Here is a 17,011-nt window from a genome sequence, read left to right as displayed (position 1 = left end):
TTATCAAAATCGGTAAATCCAGTAGAAAGTTATGCGATATAATACAACGTAGGTCGACGAAAAAAGCGTCAAGTTAGTTGCTCGTTTATTTTTTCTTTTTATGGAATCGATACTTGATGCTAAGTACTGATATTAGTACTAAGTATCGAAAGGAAGTATCGAATTTCTGAATACTAGTATCGAATCAAAAGGTAGCGATATGAGTAAAGTATCGGATTCGATATCGTGTCCCTAGCTGCAAACAATGGTTTTAAAGAAATGCATGGAGGCGTGCAGTTTTGGATTTTCGGTTTTTTTTTTAATTTATTATAATTTTGTTAAATTTATATTCTATACCAATATTCAGTCAAAGAATCATCTCTATTTACGAACATGTTACATGACATTGGAATTATATTTTTATCTCGTGCATGTCAATCATATTTTAGCAAAGTTAAACTACTATCAACTCCAGTAGATAAACATTAAACATATCTATTAAATTAGATTTAAAGATATGAGATAAATTACTGTGGTTAAGCTTAGTACCTATAAATAAAGATTACATCAAAACTTATATACATTGGATATTAATGACTTGTCTACCGCGGAGTTGAGTTCAACCCCAGATTATTTATCTACGCATATTTCACAATCACATAAGTTTTGGCACCTAGCATTTTTTTTTTTTGGTTTTCATGTACAGAGAATCACTTTTGACTTAACCCATTTCCGAAATAAATCAATTAATAAAAAAAATGACATTTCTCTTATTATAGAGGACATGAGGGAGGGAGGAATTATACTGTGAACGATCATCTATCGTTGTTGTATCGTTGTTCATATATATTTTAGGTAGGCAATATGATTTTATATCATATCATAATTAGGCTCTCTTAAACTATTGATTGTGCTGTGTGGCTACGGCACCAAAGAATATAGCCACCCCCTCTCTTCCCGTGGGTGTCGTAAAAGGCGACTAAGGAATATAACAAGGTTCTACTACCACCTTGGAACTTAAGAAGCCGACCGATGGCGGGATAACCATCCAACTGCTGGCTTTGAAACACACAGGCCGAAGACGGGCAGCAGCGTCTTCGGTGCGACAAAGCCAGTACTGCGGTCACCAACCCGCCTGCCCAGCGTGGTGACTATGGGCAAAACACATGAGTTCACGTTATTTTTGGCGTAAACTTGTGGAGGCCTATGTCCAGCAGTGGACTGTATAGGCTGTAATGATGATGATGTAACTATTGATTTGGCCATATTAAATCCCATGGTTGGTTAAAATCTAATGATAAGGCCTTTTTAAAAGAGTTACTGCGGAGTTTCTTGCCGATTCATCTCTGCAGAATTTAAATTATGAACGGGTGGACGCTTAACTTTTAACTACAATAAATGAATCAAAACAGATTTAATTTTGATTTTTAAAATGACAATTCAAAAATGAAAGTAATTTTTAATTTTGATTTACCATGCCTTACTTAATACATTATTAAGTACTAGTTACTATACTTTATTAAATCAAATTATTTAGCGCCTTTAAATGTAATTATTAAATCAATTATTCCAGATCCGTCTCGTTGTTCATGGCAGCCAACGTACGTAAATCAGTAGCGGAGGGTCGCTCTGACGCCATACCGATCTTCCTCCAGGACATTCCCAAGCTGTTCCACAGAAAAATCATCCAGCCTGACATTGCTGTCATTCAGGTAAGGTTTGACATATCTTCTGGCCATAATGCATTTTAGCCATATAAAGTCTATATAAACTTTGTTATTTTCCAATGCAAAACAATTTAATAATATTAGCCGAAGAATGATGCTTTAACGCTATCAAAACTCTGTAACAGTCAGACTTTCTAAAACAGATAAGAATATATAAATAAATAAAAAGGTTAATCTGCTTATTGATATTACGAATTATTTACACAGAGAAAAAGAGTAATTATTTACAGAGAATAAAAGAATACAGCATGTGTATTGCTAGCTTATCAGGGTAAGATTGTATGAGAGATGATTGAGATGAGAGATTGATGACAGATGATGTATGAGAGAGTAGACAATCATATCTAATAGAGTCTTAAGTAGTTTACCCTTCTTTGCATGTATAACATTAAGGTGACTCTTGTTTTTTTTTTTTTTTTGAAGTTGTATTTTTATATAACTAAGTCGGTAAACAAGCGTACAGCTCACGCGAGCGATTACCGTAGTTTATTGACGTTTGCAACTCTAGAAGCATCGCAAGCGCGTTGTCGGCCCTACCCCCAATTCCCCCAGGAGCTCTGGTCACCTTACTCACCAACAGGAAGACAACACTGCTTGAGAGCAGTATTGTTTAGCTGTGATCTTCTGTAAGGTCGAGGTACTACCCCAGTCGGGCTGCTCCATATTTTGAGCAGGGAATTTCCTGCTGTGCCCTACCTCAGTTATTGTATGTGTTTTCATACTAATATTATAAAGTTGATGAGTTTGTTTGTCTGAACGTGCTAATCTTAGGAATTACTGGTTCGAATTTAATATTAAATTGCCTAAAGCCTTCTTTGGTAAATGGACTAAGCAAAACAAAAAAAAAATTAAGTACTTACTGTTTTTCCTTAAATTAACGCCGGTGAAGTCGCGGGGCACAGCTAGTCTAGTTTAGTATATCACATTATAGGAGTGAATGACCTATATAATGTGTGTATGTTTTCACTAGTAATATTAATATTATAATATAAATTAATAATATATCGCACCTTCGGTGGAACAAGGGCTCAACTCCACTTTTTGTAATTTTACAGGAGAGCCATTTTAAAGTTTTTTTTACATTCCGAGTCGTATTATTCGTCTTTGTACTGCTTCAAAGTGTTTGTTCTTTGCATGAAATACGACCTATTTACTTGTGAATATGGCCATGTAGTTTGCAAGTGCCAAATATTTTTTGTTAATTGCTATTAATATTTTTTTCAAAATAAGGTGTACATTTATGCCTTTGTTCCACCAACATTTAAATCGTTTTGTAATTATGACCATATTTATCGTTCGTGTTTTAAAGATTTTGAAAAATAGAAATTAGTTTAATTGTTGCAAAAAATGTTTTATTTTATAATTAAACATCTTTTTTAGGAACTTCTGTTGAAAAATCTTAAAAAACTCTAGCCAACTCTTTGGAATTTGCCTTTAAAATTAGCGTCAATATTAACGTTATAAAATCTTTGTCCATAGTAATCAGTCCGTTTTTACTTTACTCTAACAAATCAAACTCACTTACTCACTAACTCCACTTGAACAAATCAAAACTAATGTATTTGATACATAATGGAGCCTTAATTTGATAATTAAAACTCAATATACTTTTAAATTTTAATTAATTGCTTTTAATACGATGTGACATGTTGAGAAGTTAAATTAGGAAGGGCCGGAAAAAGTTATAGATAATACAAGATTATGCAAAAGACAATGAAATTCTACAAAGGAACTACAGATAATAATTTTACAAGAAATAATGCAAACTACAGATAACAACTAATTAATTAATATTAGATATACTACAATTATTCTACAATTAGGTACTACTATAAAAAAATATATGAACTAAATTGCCTTGCGCGGCAACATCCTCCCGCCTCGTTGAAAGGAAGCTCTTTCAACCTTGAAGATCTTCAGCAGTTGGTAGAGGACAGAGGCGCACAAGTGGCCGCCGTACGCAGCCTCTAGTGGTGGACAAGTCCGCGACCCTGGATACGCCGTCTGGACCCGGGAACAAACGCGTCACTCGCCCAAGCCTCCAGCACAGCGGAGGGACGTGGTCTTCATGGATGAGAACCAAATCACCGACGTTCAGCTTGGCCTTTTTGGTTCTCCATTTGGTTCGCTGTTGTATTTCCGAAATGTATTCCCTCTGCCATCTTTGCCAAAAATGCTGATACATTTTTTCTATGCGTTCATATCGTTGCAGGGTGTTCTCGTTGTAGTTGTCAAACGCCTGTGTCGGCGGCGCAGTCAAAGGTCTTCCGATTAGGAAGTGTCCTGGGGAGAGGGAGAGGAGATCGTCAGGGGATGATGACATGGGACATAAAGGGCGACTGTTAAGTATCGCCTCCACTTGCGTAAACAAAGTCAAAAGTTCTTCGAATGTGACATGACTGTTGCCCATGACACGTTTTAAATGATATTTAGCGGACTTAATGCCACTTTCCCAGATCCCGCCGAAATGTGCCGCTCGACTTGGTGAGAATACAAATTTAATAGTTTCTTGAGTGGCAAAGTCAGACAGAGACTCCTGATTGGTTTTTAAAAATTGCCCTAACTCTTTGGCAGCGGCGACAAAATTTCTACCATTATCGCAAAATATTTCCGCTGGCTTACCTCTTCGTGCAATAAACCTTCTAAGCGTCATTATAAATGCATTTTTGGACAAATCACTTACGGCCTCTAAGTGGACGCATTTGAAACGTAAGCAGACAAATAAGCAAAGGTAACATTTTATGAGTTTACTGCCACGACCTTTACGGTTTAATATTTGAAAAGGACCGGCGAAGTCCAGACCGACGGAGATAAACGGGAAATCTGGGTTAATTCTCTGAGCTGGGAGATTACCCATCAGAGGGCATAAAGTTTTGCCGCTAACGCGTCGGCAGCGCGTGCAGTTGTCTACCGTGCGCCGAGCGAGTCGCCTTCCATTTATAGGCCACACTCGTTCCTTGACTAGGGACAACAATAATTGAGGTGGCGCGTGCATATTTTTGTTGTGCTCGTGAACAAATATAAGTTTTGTAAGTCGATGGGATGCATGGAGTAAAATTGGGTGTTTCTTTTCGTACGAGTAATTAGAGGCATCGATTCTGCCACCGACTCGGATCAACTTCTCGCTCATAAAAGGTGACAACGATAAAATTTTAGCTTTGGGACTTAATAATTTATTTTTACTAAGAGTTTCGTACTCTGTGGGAAAAGAATCGACCTGAGCTATTACACATAGTCCGTTGAATGACTGGCTCAGCTCATCTACGGTTAAGTTTCCCAGCCGTTTATTTTTAGTGTTTCTCGAATTATAAATGAATCTGTGAACATAAGCAAAGGAACGTTGAAGTCGATTAAATGAAGAATAATTTTCAAAATTAATGAATGGTTCCGCAACAGTAGTAGTATTTGATTTTATTTCAGGAATTACAATGTTTTTATTGCATTTTAACACGGGCCAATGATTTTCATGTTCAACTAAAAATTTAGGTCCGCACCACCACAGATCCAGGGATTGCAGGCTAGAAGCATCTACACCACGGGAGATCAAATCAGCCGGATTTTCAGCAGTGGGTACGTACCGCCAAGTTGATGGGTAAGTTATTTCTAATATTTCTGTGACACGATTTGCCACAAATGATTTTAACTGTGTAATATTATTTTTCAGCCAAGCCAGAACTATGCTCGAGTCAGACCAGTAAAGCACGCGATCAGGTTTGTAACGCAGCGAGTCCAGTACAGCTTTGCTGAGCCTCGCAGCCAGCAGTGCGGCACAGAGCTCGAGACGTACTATCGTCGTGGGCTTCACAGGTGAGATTTTAGACTTACTGCATAATAGTTTTACAGTGACGTCACCATTTGCAGCAACAGACCTCATATAAACGCAACTGCCGTAGGCGACTTGTGAGGCGTCGCTGAAAACATGCATTTCAATTGATTTAGGCGAGTCACATATAACTGGCCTGGTTATATTCAAACCTTGAATAAAAGGTAAGTTGTCAGCAAAACTATTCCACTCTTCTTTAATGATATCTGGGACTGGTTTTACAATTACTGACTCACTGAGATGCCCTAACTCGGCATATTCACGAATAAATTCCGAATATTTAGACTTTAACGCCGGATTACGCTTGAATTTGCGTTCTAAGTTTAAGAAACGTTTTTTCGCTAAATTATACGAATCCCCGAGACAACCAGGAGATTCGGTTAAAGGCAATTTGACTTCAAACCTGCCGTTACTCAAGCGTACAGTGTGAGTCATGAAATGTTTCTCGCATTCTTGCTCCTTTGGGGTGAGAAATGGTTTATTGGGAACCTGTTCAACCTCCCAGAATTTAACTAACAAATTCTCAATATTGTTTTCTTTATTACTATTTTTAGATATTGCATTAAAATTGCAATGAATTCTCCTTTTGTTATTTATTACATTAATTGGACCTGATATTAACCAGCCTAACCGTGAATTTCGCAAATGAGGATTTTTAGGCCCCAAGGAGTGGTGTTCACTACCCAAGAGGTCCCAGAAAATGTCTGCTCCAATTAAAACTTCAATTGAAGCCGGGTGATTAAATTCAGGATCTGCCAATGGTAAATTTTTAGGAACATTAAGATTTTTAATATCTATCGCGCATTTAGGTATATTACTTGTAAGCTCCTTTAGAACAAAGCATGATAACTTAACCTTAAATGAATCATTTAATGAATTTATTTGAGCGATACAGCTTTCAGTTATGTTATTGTTGTGATTATTACCGATACCTATGACCTTTAGACAGTCACTGGGGTATGATTTTAATGACAATCTTTCTTTTAAAGATTTCGTGATAAAGGAGGACTCGCTACCGCAATCTAATAGGGCACGGACCTTTTCCTTTTCATTAGTGCTAGGGTTCACTACTTCGATAACCGCCGTGGAGAGAAGTACTTGATTGGACCCTAAATTGGAAACATTAGCCGCAGACGAGACTGAGCTTACAACAACTGAATTATTGACAACACTCTGTTTAGATTCATGCAACAAACTATTGTGTTTTTGCTTACACTCTCGGCACGGACCGAAGCGGCACTCGCTTACTGGGTGGCCTTGCCTGAGACAATTGGCACACAATTTGTATTTGGTCACGTCTGCTAACCTCTCTTGGATGCCTTTTTTAATAAAGATAGGACATTCAAAAACCTTATGATTGTCACTGCATATAATACACACAGAAGTGAAGGACTTGACTTGATTTGAATTTAAAGAGCCTTTTGTTTTTTGATTAATACCTACAAATGATTTTGTATGATTATTTCGTTTATGATTATTGTTACTGTTATTACTAGAGGTAGGTGCAGAGGGCGCTGGCCGTGAGATCACTGGTAAGTATTTAACATTATTATCATATTTATTACGGTTGAGTGCCTCCAAGACATCAGCACGATCAATTAAAAATTTATGAAATTGATCCAAAGTCGGGACATCATCGAGAGTGTTACGGTACTCCTCCCACTTCATCAGAGTCCGGCTGTCAAGCTTAGAGGACAACATAAAAATTATCAAGATATCCCACCTATCAGTCGGCTGGCCTAAGCTAGCCAAGGCACGTAAGTTTTTAGTGACATGATCAACCAAAAAGCGCAAAGACCTTTCAGACTCTCGGGTGTGAGCTTGTATATTAAACAAAGAACTTAAGTGATGATTAATTAATAATCTTTTGTTATTATAACGATCTCCGAGAAGCTGCCAGGCCTTCGCATAGTTAATCGAAGACACTTCCAGGTTGGATATAATCCGGGCTGCATCCCCTTCCAGATAGGATATAAGATAATGAAATTTGTGTATAGGTTTTATACGATCATTGTTGTGAATTAGATTTTCAAAGGTATCACGAAATTCAAGCCAGCGGAAATATGCACCATCAAATTTAGATATTTGAATTTGAGGTAATTTAAACCCTAGATCCTGATGGTCGTGAGAACACTGAGCCTCAACAGCGATTGAGTTTCGTCGCTCGGTCTCAAGATTATTTTGCCTATCAAGTATGGACTTAGCCATAGCTATGTTTGAAATTATATTATTTTCAGAGGCCTCACGCTCATCAAGCTCCGTAGACAAATTTTCAGAATTAAGAATCTCAATCTCACTTTGTATTTCATCAAACTTCAACGATAAACTCTCAAATTTATTCAACTTTAAACCTAACTCGGCAAGGGATATATTTGAAATCTCCTCTTGCGCATTAATTGTAATTAAATAATTTTTAAATTTAGTAATCTGTCCCCTAATTGAACTTCTCATTGTAATTAAATTGGTTAATTTTTCTTGATGAGTGAGACTTGAATGCCTATCGGGCTTAGACATGTTGAAGCAAAATAAGTTTCAAAAAATAGTCGAGAAAATATAATTTAAAAAATTAGGTATTCTCACGCTCCTCAATAGGTCACTGGGAAAGTGGCAGGACAGCTGATCGAGATCATTAACTCGTAAACAACCTGTCCATCCTGGAATAATTCAAATATTTTATGTAGATATTTAATAACAATCTAAATATTTTAATATGATGCAATAAATTTTTGTTAATCACAAACAAAAGGCTAATTTTATCTAACTATGCATTAAATATCTTGTATTATTACTTATTATTGTTTAACAAGAAATTTATATTATTAATTAACAAAGAAATGTAACTTTATAACTTTAATTTTATTTAAAAGAAAATGTATTATAATTTATAACTATTTAATTACTGTTATAAACATGGGCCACCATTTATTTAAACAATTAGAAATAAGACTGTAGATTTAAGAGAAAAATAAGTTAGATGCTTGGTACTTGTTGGTTAAAGTACTTTATTGAAGCATCTTTTAATGTATTTAACGCTGATTTTGTAAATTAATTTTAATAATTTACGCAAGCGGAGTGATATTAACACTAAATATGTAATTTTAAACCTTCCAAAAGAAAATTGTTTGCAATTTTGACTAAAGGATAGGTAGGTGAATTGGTTAGGAAGAACAAAGGATGGACACTTATCTTTGCAGACTGCGCCGCACGAGTTGGTACTTTAGATATACCATGCCTCTAGCTTCATCGAAGTCCAGATCAGTTTTACTCCAGCCTTAATATTTGTTCTATTGTTCCATTTGTTCAATCTTCTTGCCTTTGTTGCATGCGCACCACGTGGCGGTGCCGGTACGATTTGCGTTATTTTTGTTAAATTTATTCAATTATTGACGGATTCCCCTCATGGGCCACCAATTTATGTATTTGATACATAATGGAGCCTTAATTTGATAATTAAAACTCAATATACTTTTAAATTTTAATTAATTGCTTTTAATACGATGTGACATGTTGAGAAGTTAAATTAGGAAGGGCCGGAAAAAGTTATAGATAATACAAGATTATGCAAAAGACAATGAAATTCTACAAAGGAACTACAGATAATAATTTTACAAGAAATAATGCAAACTACAGATAACAACTAATTAATTAATATTAGATATACTACAATTATTCTACAATTAGGTACTACTATAAAAAAATATATGAACTAAATTGCCTTGCGCGGCAACAACTAACAAACATAAAACTACAAACAATCTTCATAGTTATTGTTGTACAGACCACTTTGGCATTTTACAGTAAATATTTAACAAAAAAAAAAAAAAAAAAAAAACGATAAAAAGAAAACGTATCTAAGAAACTAAAATAATAATAGCAACGATGCTTTCATAGAAAACAAATGAATCACGTAGCGCGAGATCTATCCCTTAAATAGGTATCTGTAATTTCACCCCATCTCATCCCGTGGGTATCGTAAGAGGCGATGGAGGAAAAACCACTAGAGGGTGGGCAGCAGCGCCTTCTAAGCACAGCCTAGCAAGCGTGGCGATTACGCCAAATCCCCTAAATGGCAGACACGACAAAAAATTGTCCCCCAGTCCCCGGCGGCTCCGATAACGGCGGGGCAAGAGGCTATAATCTCCGGAAGAAGCCAGGCCACCACACCCAACGACGACACTTGGCCCTGGCAACATATAACGCTAGGACGCTGCGGACCGACGTGAAGCTCATTGAGTTAAAAGAAGCTCTCAGCAGGTTGAGCTGGGATATTATAGGCTTATCTGAAGTCCGAAGAGAGGGAGAGGACTCGATGTCTCAAGTCTGGCAACCTGCTGTACTATCGGGAGGGCGACTAACAGTCCCAGGGTGGTGTCGGGTTCCTCGTCCGCAAGGTTCTCGTCAACAACATCGACGTCGTCAGGAGAGTGTCGAGCAGGGTGGCGTACCTTATACTCAGAATATCCAAGTGGTATTCGCTAAAGGTTATACAGGCTTACGCACCGACCTGGACACATCCATATGACGAAGTGGAAGCTATGTATGAGGAAATCTCTACAGCCATACATAGCTTTACATGCCACTACACTGCTGTGATGGGGGACTTCAATGCGAAGCTAAGCAGACGATGCGGTGATGAGTTGTGAGTGGAGCAATTTGGATACGAGCAACGGAACTCCCGGGACTGGCTACTGACTGACTTCATGGAGAAGGAGGGACTCTTTATAATGAACTCCTTCTTCAGGAAGCCTGAACGGCGCAAATGGACCTGGTTGAGTCCCGATGGCACCGTCAGGAACGAGATAGACTTTATCATGTCGACGAACAAGCATGTGGCGACATCTATCGCGCGAAATACGAACGACTACAAAACTACGTAATTAGAGAAAACTGACGTATGCTACATCGCGCTATCAGAGTTTTCAAAGTGAATAAGTATATATACAAGATCCCGACAACAACCGTCGGGGGCGTTAGCCCACCAGACACAACATCCGTCTGGTCGGAGGATCCTCCCTTTTCTTCACACTTCCAAACTGGTGACCCCGAGCATGAACATCAGCGCAACCTTCATCGTCATCATCACTTCCTCAAGCTTTCGAGCAGCGAGTAGCATCCAGCATATCTACGGCTTCAGCCAGCCAGCATCTACGGCTACTACGGGTATCCTGACCACCAGCATGCAGCGGACGCGCATTCCTGGTCATCACCCACAGCCTTCTCAGCGACTTTGGCACAGCACACTGCACTTCGGCCGGTCAGCAAGCAGAGACGCACTTCTCTCCTGGTCGACGCAGCAGCAGCCACTACGCAGCACTGCACCACTCCGACTCACTGGAGCATATGCAGCATCACCGCAGACAGTTCCGACTCACCGTGAACTATGCGGCATCTGGTTCCGACTCACTGGAACATTCCACTGGCCCGGCAAGCATCACAAGATGAATGGACGACTTAACCTGCTATCGACCTCCGGTCTCGGAGGGGAGTGATGTGGCGACATCTATCGCGCGAAATACGAACGACTACAAACTACGTAATTAGAGAAAACTGACGTATGCTACATCGCGCTATCAGAGTTTTCAAAGTGAATAAGTATATATACAAGATCCCGACAACAACCGTCGGGGGCGTTAGCCCGCCAGACACGACATCCGTCTGGTGGAGGATCCTCCCTTTTCGATGGCGGACGAAGAACTTCACAACATATTCCTCCGCATCACTATCGCTAAACTGGTGACCCCAAGCATGAACATCAGCGCAACCTTCATCGTCATCATCACTTCCTCAAGCTTTCGAGCAGCGAGTAGCATCCAGTATCTACAGCTTCAGCCAGCCAGCATCTACGGCTACTACGGGTATCCTGACCACCAGCATGCAGCGGACGCGCATTCCTGGTCATCACCCACAGCCTTCTCAGCGACTTTGGCACAGCACACTGCACTTCGGCCGGTCAGCAAGCAGAGACGCACTTCTCTCCTGGTCGACGCAGCAGCCAGCCACTACGCAGCACTGCACCACTCCGACTCACTGGAGCATATGCAGCATCACCGCAGACAGTTCCGACTCACCGTGAACTATGCGGCATCTGGTTCCGACTCACTGGAACATTCCACTGGCCCGGCAAGCATCACAAGATGAATGGACGACTTAACCTGCTATCGACCTCCGGTCTCGGAGGGGAGTGATGTGGCGACATCTATCGCGCGAAATACGAACGACTACAAAACTACGTAATTAGAGAAAACTGACGTATGCTACATCGCGCTATCAGAGTTTTCAAAGTGAATAAGTATATATACAAGATCCCGACAACAACCGTCGGGGGCGTTAGCCCACCAGACACAACATCCGTCTGGTCGGAGGATCCTCCCTTTTCTTCACACTTCCAAAAGCACATATTTAGTGATGTCTCAGTGATCAATGCTGTGAAAACAGGAAGTGATCACCGACTTGTCCGAGGCACATTGAATATCGATGTCAAGTTTGAGAGGGGTCGGCTGATAGGGTCTGCGCTCCGACTTGCGCCTGCTCAGATTCAAAACCCCGAGAGCTTTCAACTCGAACTCCAAAATTGCTTTGGCCTGTCGCCTGGCCGACTGCGTAAATGTGGACGAGCTCAACGACGGGCTGAAGAAGAAGAAGAACCAACGCAGGAGCGATCGTCGTCAAAAGCATTAGGGGAGGCTTATGCTCAGCAGTGGGCGTTCATGAGCTGGTATTATGATGATGATAATGATGATTTTTTTATTCTGGTGGTCTTCAACGAAGGTGGCTTGGATGCTATCAATTGGTATAGGTATAACTTAGAATAAAGCTTCAGAGTTTAAACAGCAACACCATTTTAAAATTAAAAAAAAAAATTATTTGTCACAGTGTAATCAACTACTCAGAGTTAGAAAGGAATTCGGTATGAGAAAGTATGAATTGTTTTTATGCCTATTTTATAAAACATGTATTGGAATAACAACACCACATTTGTTCATAACACTATAAAATAATAAAAATGTTGGAAGTACAAAGTCACAAATGTTGCAATGGCTTTGTCTTTCCAAGCATTTGCTCACGAAAAAGGCATAAGTGTGCTAAATATGACTTTGTCTCTCCAGGAATATCAAATATCAAAAGGCATATTTACCTTCGCGGCTTTGGCGCTCCAAGATAAAAACATTGCGCGCGGGGGCAACGGCGCAACTGACCAATGAGACGATGTCGCGCCAAAACGCCCACCAATTCGATCCAAAATGACAAAGACACTATTGCCGTGTAGCGACTTTTAAAGTGAATCTAATGGGAATCTTTGTCCCACTAGATACTAGAGTGTTTTTTGGGCATTTCTGCATATTTAACTCATTTTACGATTTTTTGTAAGATACGCCCTTGTTCCACCGAAGGTGCGATATTAATAATTAATATTATAATAATATATTAATAATTAATATTATAATAATATATTAACAATTAATATTATAATATTTAAATATTTAATAAATTTCTTTTAGGTTTCCCCTCCAGACCAACACGGTTACTGCAGTTTGGGTACATCCGTAGACTGCGTGAGATCAGCTTTGGTGAATTCAAAGATTATTATTGGTAAGCTTCTGTAGAAGTATAATACCTATGACAAATCTGTATCTAGTTTATTATTTCACTTTCAATTTATTTAGGTACTCACTATTTTTTATGTGCTACACAGGCCGTATAATTTTTAGACATATCACATAACAATGTTAATAAGTTCAAACATGAACCCTGCAAGGGCACTGTAAATTTCACATTTTAATATTCTAATACTATTATGCACAACTTGTATTCTAATTAAAGTTTAAAAATAAACTTTAAATATTAGATGATTGATGATGATGATTTAACTTTAAACTAGGGCTAATGAAATACTTATGGACTAAGATAAGATACGTGATAATAAATAGCTAATTAAATGTTATTTGTAACATCTTTACTAATATTATAAAGCTGAAGAGTTTGTTTTGGACGCGTTAATCTTTGGAACTGGTTCGAATTGAAATAATCTTTTTGTGTCTCATTTACTGAGGAACGCTATAATAAGTCTATATAATATGCTAGTTTTTTTTTTTTTAAATGTACAATTAGGTCGACAAACAAGCGTATGACTCACCTAGTGACCTATAGACACTGCAACAAGCATTGCATGCGCATTGCCGACCATATTCTCAACCCTGCCCAGGAGCTCTCTACTTTATTCACCACAAGAACACAACCATACTTGAAAGCATATTGTTTAGCTGTGATATTCTGTAAGGTCGAGGTACTTCCCCAGTCGGGTTGCTCCATATTTTGAGCAGGAAATTTCTCGCTGTGCCCTACCTATAAATATACACTTAATTATATATTTCAATTAATATACTTGTGTTTCCAGCTCAAGTAAACGTAAACATGCCCCGTACATTCGGCGATGCTATTATCCACGTGTCTCACGTGGACTACGCAGTGGAAGACAATACTCCGCTACCCGAGCATGGAAGCAAAGGGGCCGCCAGCCCTGAGGAAATGGAGATCGGAAGACTTATTGGAGACAACCTGGTGGAAGATGGAGCCACGCTGCAGATGGGTTGGTATATCACTGGTTACGAAGCTCCTCTTGCCTATAGGGGGAATATTTTTATCTGAACTTAATGGGCACATAGCAAAATATATAATAGAATGAATAGATTGTTAAACATAAATAATAAATAAGAATTTGAAATATAAAGTCTTGACAGCTATCAAAAAAATATTTTTATTAAAAAAAAAAAATCAAAATGCGATTTGATTATTATTCTGATATTAAAAGTTTTTATATACTATGCGGGTTTGTTGTGGTCAGGATGTTGGTGCTTGTGTATTGTGTTTCTGGACCACCGACACAGGAGTACATCCTAGTGGAGGCCACTGAGTGTGAAGCGTTTATTTATATTTTTTGGAGTATAATATTTGTTTCACGATGAAACCATAATAGAAATGACATGACTAAATTTATAATGATAGGCAGTTTTTCATAAGAGTTTCTTTAATTACAAAGTTTCTTGTTGATACTTTCCAGTAATATATATTCTGAGTCGGTGGTCTCTTTACATTCAACATAATTAATTATGTAAATATTTCGAACATAATTCATCATTACAGCCTATACAGTCCACTGCTGGACATAGGCCTCCACAAGTTCACGCCAAAAATAGCGCGAACTCGTGTGTTTTGCCCATAGTCACCACGCTGGGCAGGCGGGTTGGTGACTGCAGTACTGGCTTTGTCGCACCGAAGACGCTGCTGCCAGTCTTCGGCCTGTGTATTTCAAAGCCAGCAGTCGGATGGTTATCCCGCCACCGGTCGGCTTTTTAAGTTCCAAGGTGGTAGCGGAACTGTGTTATCCCTTAGTCGCCTCTTACGACACCCACGGGAAGAGAGGGGGTAGCTATATTCTTTAGTACCGAAGTGCTGTTTTCGAACATAATTGTATAATGACTATTTGAAAGTGCTTTTGAAGCCTAATTGAATAAAGACTTGATTTTATATATTTTTAGATTAAGTTAAAGTTTTTTTTTCTTTTGTTACATATTTTATAGTCTGTTAACATGAGCATCATATAACACAGGTATCGGCAGTATACCCGACGCAGTGCTGTCTGCCCTCAAGAACCACAAGGATCTTGGAATACACTCGGAGATGTTCAGCGTCGGAGTCATCGACCTCGTCAAGAGGGGCTGTGTTACGAATAATAAGTAAGACATATATTTTTAATAAGTTGTAGGAGGTTAGGGTAAATAATACTGCAAATTAGGTTTCTGTAAAGATATTTCATTATAAAACTTGAAACCTATAGGTACATGACATCGATCCAGAATGACAATAAAAGCAGTTAGTTTAGGTACAAAATATGTATGTTATTAGTTTATGTGAAAAAAAAAAAACTTAAGGATCTAAAACCATCTTACTGTGCATAAAGGTCTGTCTAAACTCAGGTAAAATATTAACTATTGATAAATTTATTACTTTTTTCAGGAAAAAGTTCCACAAGGGACGCATCGTAGGCAGCTTCCTTGTTGGTAACAAGGAGTTGTACGACTTTGTTGACAATAACCCATTCATTGGTGAGTTCGTTATTAATTTATTATAAGTATTTGTTTAATGTTTTAAGAGTTCTGTACTTGAAGAATGTCAACTTACAGAAACAAAAAAAAAATTGTTAATATATATAATATTGTAATAATATTAAGTGGGTTGTTACTTGAGTTATTGTTTAATTTTTTACATATTTATTACAAGTTTTCACATTTTTGCGGCACCTTTGGTCAATTTGATCTGTAGTTATTTAAAACTTTTTTTTTTTTATAAGTATTTATGAGAACAAAGGATGATTGTTTTATTTTATTTATTTCCAGATTTTTACTAACTTATCCAGAACTTGAAAACAATATTTTACGAAAAGGTTACCGTTGAATTGTTTTTAGTTTTGTTAATTGATAAAATATTTGTGTAATTATAGTTATGAATTAAAGTAAAATGTAGCTTAGTTGAAAATGTTTGAACATTTTTATGTAAATATTATTAAAATAAATTTAGCACACTATTTCTTAAGAGCCATTTCACAAAAATCGGTAACAATCCGCGAAATTGTAATATTTTGACGTCGTTAATCTCTGTGTTGGATGCAATAATGTAATTTATATTCTTGAAATATAATAGAGCAACCTTTGTTGTAGTCGATAGTCAGATCAGAATTTTAATTTTTATATTATGTGTATAAAATTATTAACCTTTTCATCAGCCTCCTCCCTGGGTAAACGGTCGCAATGTATACTTTGAAGTCCTACTTTTCAATAACCTCTAGGTTGAAACCATTTTAAAAAAATATCATAATATGTGGAATATGATTTTGTTGCGGACTATCGCAGATTTTTATTCCATTTGTATCTCTATTAAACGATAAAAAAAAAATTAAAGTTACGAATATTTTCCAAATAAGTACAATTTTAAAAGCGATATTTTTCTTAGAAAACTAAGAAATTTTAACGAACTATCTTCATCAAAGTAAACTTACATCATTAAGGAATACAAAAAAAAAAAAAAAAAATAATTAAAAGATGTAATCATTTTTAATACATTTTATATTAAATAATAAAAACATAGTATATATTACCACGCATCAAGCCCAGTAAATCAGTCGAGCGCTAGCGCTCTTAGAGGTAAGGTCCACGCCAAATTACGCCAACGCGCCAAGCGCCTGTTGTTATAGCGGATAAACCGCATTTGATACTTTCATAATAAAATATAAATAAAATAAATAAATTACGAAAATGACTGTAAAATAATATAATGATAATTTCTGTAAACAAATGTATAATTTAATTTTCTTTTCTCACATTATCAATACTATAAATTATATATTGTTAATTAATATGTTTGTCGGTGTCGATGTCATAAAATGCTATTTTATTCATATCGTAAATATTAGATTCATTCGTAAACT

The 17,011-nt window shown here is 37.5% G+C and overlaps 2 protein-coding genes across 2 annotated transcripts in view; one reads left to right on the top strand and one right to left on the bottom strand.

Moving 5' to 3' along the window:
- LOC123665229 (4-hydroxybutyrate coenzyme A transferase) overlaps positions 1 to 17,011 on the top strand; it is a 38,666-nt gene that overhangs the window by 19,462 nt on the left and 2,193 nt on the right. Inside the window, exons 3-7 of the mRNA XM_045599564.1 lie at positions 1,553 to 1,691; positions 13,029 to 13,119; positions 13,925 to 14,116; positions 15,137 to 15,263; positions 15,544 to 15,632. Coding sequence (XP_045455520.1) covers positions 1,553 to 1,691; positions 13,029 to 13,119; positions 13,925 to 14,116; positions 15,137 to 15,263; positions 15,544 to 15,632 — 638 coding nt within the window. The remainder of the gene's footprint in view (positions 1 to 1,552; positions 1,692 to 13,028; positions 13,120 to 13,924; positions 14,117 to 15,136; positions 15,264 to 15,543; positions 15,633 to 17,011) is intronic.
- LOC123665230 lies at positions 3,312 to 4,514 on the bottom strand. Its single transcript, XM_045599565.1, has one exon. The coding sequence runs from the start codon at positions 4,357 to 4,359 to the stop codon at positions 3,607 to 3,609; it is 753 nt and encodes a 250-aa protein (XP_045455521.1). The 5' UTR covers positions 4,360 to 4,514; the 3' UTR covers positions 3,312 to 3,606.

This window comes from Melitaea cinxia, chromosome 23 (assembly GCF_905220565.1).
Source record: "Melitaea cinxia chromosome 23, ilMelCinx1.1, whole genome shotgun sequence".
NCBI classification, from domain to species: Eukaryota; Metazoa; Arthropoda; class Insecta; order Lepidoptera; family Nymphalidae; genus Melitaea; species Melitaea cinxia.
The sequence above is the reverse complement of the archived record's forward strand: the minus strand, read 5'-3'. Positions and strand labels throughout refer to the sequence as shown.

Excerpts from the sequence above, each read along its gene's own strand:
- LOC123665230 (XM_045599565.1), bottom strand. The coding sequence starts at position 4,359 with ATGACGCTTAGAAGGTTTATTGCACGAAGAGGTAAGCCAGCGGAAATA.